Source organism: Benincasa hispida, chromosome 10, assembly GCF_027475165.1.
Source record: "Benincasa hispida cultivar pf3 chromosome 10, pf3_genome.v1.1, whole genome shotgun sequence".
Classification (NCBI taxonomy): domain Eukaryota; kingdom Viridiplantae; phylum Streptophyta; class Magnoliopsida; order Cucurbitales; family Cucurbitaceae; genus Benincasa; species Benincasa hispida.
Genome location: NC_143487.1, coordinates 53182989 through 53190630, shown reverse-complemented (window position 1 = coordinate 53190630; position 7642 = coordinate 53182989). Strand labels below are relative to the sequence as shown.

The following is a 7642-nucleotide window of genomic DNA, read 5'->3' as shown; positions in this document are numbered from 1 at the left end:
TTGGTATATTAGTGACAATAGCCCTAAGATCTCTTTATATACTATTTCAATTAGGGTTCCAATTAAACCCTAATTACCTAGGAATGAACTTCTACCCATGAAGTCCATAAATCTAGGCCTTAAATAATTAGATCACATAATATGACCCAATCTAATAAAATAACCAATGCGATAAAATATTAATCCACATACATAGCTCATACTTTAATCGTATGTATTATTATTTAAAATATGAACAACAGTAAAGTATTACAAACGATTTGATCCTAATCGTTCATGTGAAGACATGTGGGTGGGGGTATCCTATACAAAGAGTTTGTATAAGATCGGACCTCGAAATGATTAGTCTCTCTTTATAACGTTGTTATATGAAAAGACTAACATTTCACTAGGATGACCATAGGTAACTCGACCTTAATCCTGAGTGAGTTGTAAACTCGTGCATATGAAGGCAATCCTTTAATCTGTATGGGTGAGAGTTTTCAGTTTCGCCCACTCAATAAGCCTACCATTTTAGAGATTTATCTGAGTGAGGAGTTGGGAACACAGCTAGACAAGAATGAATTCACTCCTCCCATCTAGAGGGTAAGTAGATGAATTGCTCCCTTAATAGCTGATTTCAAGTCTTAAACAATGAGGTCTCACCCTCTCACTGGCCCGAGAGAGATTAGTTTATAGTTGTCATAAATTGTTTATTCAATAAAGGTATCTATGGTACTTAAGGAGTTAGATGTAACTATATGGGTGAAACGGTAATATGACCCAACTGTAGTTACGAGCAATTCATGAAGAGTCGACTTACTATTGATTGGTTATATTCGTAGACACAGAAATATATCTACAGTTTGAAAAGTGCAGCTGTGGGTCTAATTGAGTGATTTGCAATGAATGAATGTTGATTAATCTACTTAAGAGTTTAATTAATTAATCTTATATCATTGAAACTTCTAATATGTAGGTCCATAAGATCCCTTTACTAACTCACTAAGGATAAAACAATGAATAATTGTTTTTATAATAATTTAAATTATTCAAATTATTTAAAGGAATTAAAGATATTAATATATTAGTGTGAATAACATAAAGTATAATGTATATTGATACATTATATTATATAGTTAATTATAAATATAACTTAAAATTAAAACTATATAATATGTGAGAAATAAATATTTGAATCAGATTCAAATATTATTTATGTGAATAAAATTCATATAAATACTATAGGTTAAAATTTAATATGAATAAGATTCATATTAAAATTATAGATTATAAGAGAGTAATGCATTTGAATATGATTTAAATGCATGTTTAATTAAATGTGTAACATTTAATTGAATTTATAATTAATTAATGAGATTAATTAACTAGTAAATATATTATTTAATTTATAATTAATTAATTAGATTAATTAGTTATATTTATTTAATTAAAATTATTTTAATTAACTAATATTAAATAATATTTAAAAAAAACTCTCGTGCAGTTTCAGGAGAGCAGTTGTTGGAGTGAGGGGAGTCATTCTCCTCATGTTCTTTTTGTTTTTTTTTTTTTTTAAATTTCTGTAAGAGTTACAAAATAAAGAAGAAAAAAAAAAAGATCTAGAAAGATTTTTCTCAAAAAAAAATCACTCACGACCTCTCTGCAAAATTGTCTCTTTCCCTTTCCAAAAACTCTAAAGAAGTCCCACCACTTCATTGTAAGGAGTAAATTGGAGGAAGGGAATGACAAAATACAGTCTAAAAGTGAAGAATCTTCTCCAACAAATTATATTAGACCGTTGGGAGTATCTCTACTACCTTTGTGACATGTGGCCACTAACACCTATTCTTTTTTATTTATTTCATTATGTAAATATTAATATTCCCTCCTCGGGCTATGATAATATTGTATAGAAAGGGTTGTCCATCCATTAGTTAATACACAAGTAATAATACCTAATAGTTGAGGCTTTTCATAAAAAGCAAAAAGACCTTTCATCTTTCTTTTCGTCCTTTTGTTTTCTTGCTTGGTATCATAGCTATTTATGGCCACCACCTCGTTCATTGTGAGCTCAGCCTCTCCCTCATTTAGTTCTCCTCCATTAAATCAACTATTAAATTAGGCCACCACTATCAAACTTGACCAAGAGAACTACCTACTATGGAGAAATCTGGCGCTGCCCATTTTGCGAAGCTATCGGCTGGAAGGTCACCTCACCGGCGAAGATCCGTGTCCACCCAGGTTTTCCGTGGCAACTGATCAATCGACAGCAACCGTTCCGCCTGGAGATGAAGCCGGTCTTGGAGGACAGTACTCAGGCATTGCCTCTCTAACTCCTCAGCAAGGAATAACCACAGCATCCAACTCCTCCCCTGTTCTTCAGGTAAATCCATTTTATGAATCACGGACTGTTGTTGATCAACTTTTGTTGGGTTGGCTGTATAATTTTATGACTGCAGAAGTAGCTATGCAAGTGATGGGATATGAAAATTACAAATACCTATGGGCTGCCATTCAGGAGTTATTTGGTCTACAATCAAGAGCGGGGGAAGATTACCTTCGTCAAGTATTTCAACAGACTTGCAAAGGGGCAATGAAAATGCCTGAATACCTGAGAGTGATGAAGACTCACTCAGACAATCTTGGACTCACTGGAAGTCCAGTACCTACACGAGCATTGGTGTCACAAGTTCTATTGGGACTTGATGAGGAATTCAACCCGTTTGTTGCAACCATCCAAGGACGCTCTGAGATCTCTTGGACAAATATGCAAACCGAACTGTTGGCTTTCGAAAAGAGGTTAGATTATCAAAACACTCAGAAAAACATGGTTTCATTTAACAATTCCTTCTGTTAATATTACAAGCAATTTGAACCAAAGAAACTCAAATGCCAATGGTCAACATTGGAATAATGCACAAAATGGTAGACAAACAAACAACAACAATCAAAGGGGTGGAAGTGGACGAAACCGAGGTAGAAGACGGTGGAACAATAACAGTTACAACCGACCTACCTGCCAAGTCTGCAATAGGTATGACTACTGCTGATATTTGCTTCCACGGGTATGAGAGAGGGTTCGTAGCCCTTACAAATCAGAACAAAGGCGGAAATCAAGCCTCACAAAACATTAGAAACCAGAATACCTCATATGCATTCACTGCATCTCAAAATACACCAGCTACTCCTCAAATGGTTGTTGATCCAAATTGGTATGTAGACAGTGGGGCTACCAATCATATCACTGGTAATTACAACAATATGATTCAGTCCACTGACTATGGAGGTAAGGAAAAAGTTATAATTGGGAATGGAAATAGACTGAATATATTTCACATCGGTAGAACTAGTTTAAAAACAAAAAATGGACAACTTATCTTAGAAAATGTGTTGTGTGTGCCTGAAATAGCCAAGAATTTAGTTAGTGTTTCCAAACTAGCTAAAGACAATGATGTGTTTTTGGAATTTCATGCTAACAAATGTATTGTAAAGGACTTGTGTTCAGGCATGGTGCTGAATGGGGATCTTGAAGATGCACTTTACAGGCTGAATACAAAGAAGATAGTTGATGGTAGTGCTTCAATTGTTTATGAGAAATTGAAGTTAAAAATAACATAATAGTATGTTCAGCCTACTCTATACCTACTGTTTTCACTAATAGGAAGGTGTCCAAGGATGTTTAGCACAAAAGATTTGGGCATCCATCTTCTGCAGCCCTAGACTTGTTAGTTAAAAAATGTAATCTACTAGAAACCTTGAATGCAAATGTTGAATTTTGTGAAGCTTGCAAATTTGGTGAATCACATGCTCTTCCCTTCTCTAAGTCTTTTCTCGAGCTATGGCACAATTTAAACTAGTTCACTCTGATTTATGGGGCCCAACACCAGTTTTTTTCAATGATGGTTTTCGTTATTATGTTAATTTTGTTAATGATTTCAGTCGTTTTCTATGGATATATCCCCTAGACAAAAAAGTGATGTAATAGGAGCATTTAATCACTTTTACAACACAATCAAAACTCAGTTTGGAGGCAAGATTTAGTGCTTCCAATCTGATAATGGTGGGGAATTTAAACCTATTCAACATCTATGTGATAAGCTAGGGATTAAAGTAAGACTCTCGTGCCCATACAAATCAAAACAAAAGGGAAGAGCAGAACGAAAACATCGACAAGTAGTTGAAATGGGACTAACCTTATTGGCTCAAGCAGGGATGCCTATTAAGTATTGGTGGAAGGCCTTCACTACAGCAACTACCTTGATTAAAATAGCCTACCATCAAAAGCAATTGGGAACAACATCCCATTTGAAGCTCTTTTCAACAGGAAAGTAGACATTTCACTAATAAAGATATTTTGTTGTGCTTGCTTTCCATATTTAAGACCTTACAATACTCACAAGCTAAATTTTCAGTCTACTAAATTTGTTTTTATTGGTTTCAGTCTAGCTCACAAGGGATTCAAATGCCTTAGCCCAAATGGACGTATATATATTTCCAGGCATATGCAGTTCAATGAGACTGAATTTCCTTTCAAAGATGGATTCTCAAAGAGTAGTGACTCGATATTCTCTAGAGAAATGCCAGTCCCACAAACCTCACCAAACCATCAAATTCCCTCCCATCAACCCAGACAAATCTCTGAATTTGTCCCTCCACATAATCCACCTCCCACGGTTGTCCAAAGCCCATCCTCGAGCAGTCCACACCAAGCCCAAGCAGTCCACCCCCACACACCATCCAAATTACCCGACTTCTCCCACAACTCAACTGCCTACTCATCAACCTCACCCACTTCCCTACCCCGTGATCCCTGCTCTCCTTGCCCCTCAAGTACATCTAAGCCTTGACAAACATCAGAACAGTCTCCTTCCAATCATTTCCTCCCCAGTCCACCAACGGCACTACCACCTCAACTTCCTTATCATCTCATGATTACTCGGGCAAAGGCTGGCATCTTCAAACCAAAACTCTTCACCTCTAAAACCACAATTGGTTGGTCTCTTACTGAACCAACACGTCTAACAGATGCACTAGCCACTCCAGTTTGGAAACAAGCAATGGATGCTGAAATTTCAGCCCTATAGAGAAATAATACTTGGACACTAGTTCCCAAACAATAGTCCATGAATATAGTAGGTTGCAAGTGAGTTTATCGTATCAAAAGGAATATGGATGGAGTTGTTGAAAGGCACAAAGCCCGACTGGTAGCCAAAGGCTTTTATTAAACACTTGGAGTTGATTTCTCTAAGACATTCAGTCCAGAAGTAAAACCTTCTACAATTCGTATTGTACTCTCCTTAGCCGTATCTTAGAAATGGTCTTTGTGAAATCTCAACGTCAACAACGCCTTCCTTAATGGAGTCCTTGATGAGGATGTTTCTATGTCTCAACCTTCTTGCTATGTCAACCAAGTTCTACCATCTCATGTCTGCAAGCTCCACAAAGCCATCTATGGCCTCAAACAAGCACCACGAGCATGGAACACCATGCTAAAGTCAACTCTACTTGACTGGGGCTTTCAAAACAGTAAGTCTGACTCATCCTTATTTATCTATTGCAAAGGCAATGTTATCATATTAATGCTTGTGTATGTGGATGACGTCATACTTACTGGAAACAACACCTCCATGGTGAATCAACTAGTAACTAAACTAGACAACACCTTTGCACTAAAAGACTTGGGAATTCTAAGTTACTTTTTGGGCATTCAAGTCAATCACCTACCCTCCGGTCTTCTACTAACTCAAAGTACATTGACGATATTTTATCCAAACTCAACATGGAGGATTTCAAGCCAATGGTATCTCCATGTACTCTCAGCAAACATTATTCATTGAATAGTGGCAAAGTGTTAGAAGAACCCTTCATTTACCGGAGCAAAATTGAAGCTCTTCAGTATCTCACTCACACCCGATCGGACATTGCCTATATAGTCAACCATTTAAGTCAATTCCTGAAGCAACCAACTAATGAACACTGGAGTGTTGTCAAAAGAGTACTTCGTTATCTCTCAAGAACTAAGCAGTTTGTCTACTTATTCAACCAAGTGATGGGTTGTCTATTAATGCATACTCTGATGCTGATTGGGCCTCCAACATAGATGACCGTCGCTCCGTTGCAACATACTGTATCTTTGTGGGAAATTCACTTGTATCATGGTCTTAAAAAAAGCAAAGTGTTGTAGCCTGCTCAAGTATAGAATCTGAATATCGAGCCTGCTGAGATCATATGGATACGCCAACTTCTGTCTGAATTGGGCCTTCCACAAACTACCACTCTGGTCCTATGGTGTGACAATATGAGCATCGGAGCCCTTGCCTCTAACCATGTCTTTCATGCTTGGACAAAGCACATAGAAATTGATGTGCATTTGTTCGTGATCAAGTGATAAATGGTCATCTATCAGTTCGATACATACCCTCTGCTGACCAAGTTGTCGATTGCCTTACCAAGCCACTCACTCACTCTCACTTTCACTTGCTGAGATTCAAACTCGGGGTCATTGAACTCCCCTTTCGTTTGAGGGGGGATGTAAGGAGTAAATTGGAGAAAGGGAAGGACAAAATACAGCCTAAAGATGAAGAATTTTCTCCAACAAATTATATCAGACCGTTGGGAGTACCTCCACTACCTTTATGACATGTGGCCACTAACACCTATTCTTTTTTATTTATTTCATTATGTAAATATTAATATTCCCTCCTCGGGCTATGATAATATTGTATAAAAAGGGTTGTCCATCCATTGGTTAATACACAAGTAATAATACCTAATAGCTGAGGCTTTTCAGAAAAAGCAAGAAGATCTTTCATCTTTCTTTTCGTCCTTTTGTCTTCTTGCTTTCATTCCTTACTGGAGAATAGAAAGGTCATTGTGTGGTAGTGTGCTATGGATTAGCTTTCAGTGTTTGTGATTTTGCAGACATTCGTATGTTCGTGCAGAGGAGTTGTTCGTGATCTAGGCAAGAGGAATTTCGTAAAAAAGGAATTCTACAAGGGCAAGTTCTTCCTCCCCTCTCCACTCTAGAATTACATGCTTAGGGGTGAATGTTTATCCTTTTTTACTGTATGTGTTTTTTTCAGTATTTTGTTGGTTTCAAAATTGAATGTCAATGTCACGACGTTTACACGCTTCCACAAAGAATTCAATTCCTTCATCCCAAATATGCACTAAAATTTTGACATAAAACTAAAATTTTCATTTTTCAAAAGGACGTTTTATACCTTCATGAATTTGGAAAATAGAAATGCTAAAAGCTAGTGAATGATAAAAGCTAGCAAGAATATAAGGGATCAATTCAACCTTTATATATATAAAAGACATGCTAATCAGACATGTTTAGTGGATATAAGACATAACTTATTAAATTAAATTAAAAATCGATAGTTTGATCCTCACTACAGTTATTGAACATTAGGAGAACCAAAGTAAAAGATTTTATATTATTATTATTATTTGAAAAGTTTACACTTTTTCGTTGCGAGAGAATCGATTTGGGCCCAATAATGTTACCTTTAAGATTTTTTTAGCGGTTTTGGTATCTCTATCAACTATTTCATTAATTACTAATAGAAATTTGAAAAAATATGCTTTTAATATTTTTCTTTTCGCTCTTTCTCTTCCCTCTTCTTTTGGATTTACTTCTTTTTTATATAAATAT

General features: G+C 36.2%; 1 protein-coding gene across 3 annotated transcripts; it reads left to right on the top strand.

Annotated features, from left to right (window-relative positions):
• The first annotated feature begins 1858 nt into the window (after positions 1-1858).
• Positions 1859-7474, top strand: LOC120089143 (uncharacterized). Of its 3 annotated transcripts, XM_090305744.1 has the most exons (3): positions 1938-2781; positions 2912-3268; positions 3488-6777. In XM_090305744.1, the coding sequence occupies exons 1-3, from the start codon at positions 2688-2690 to the stop codon at positions 3598-3600; spliced, it is 564 nt and encodes a 187-aa protein (XP_090161870.1). In that variant the 5' UTR covers positions 1938-2687; the 3' UTR covers positions 3601-6777. The 3 variants fall into 3 exon arrangements, 1 of the variants encoding a protein (XP_090161870.1); XR_016523775.1 differs by lacking the exons at positions 2912-3268; positions 3488-6777 and adding an exon at positions 6904-7474 and having other exon boundaries at positions 1859-2781; XR_016523776.1 differs by lacking the exon at positions 2912-3268 and having other exon boundaries at positions 1859-2781.
• The last annotated feature ends 168 nt before the right edge of the window (positions 7475-7642 follow it).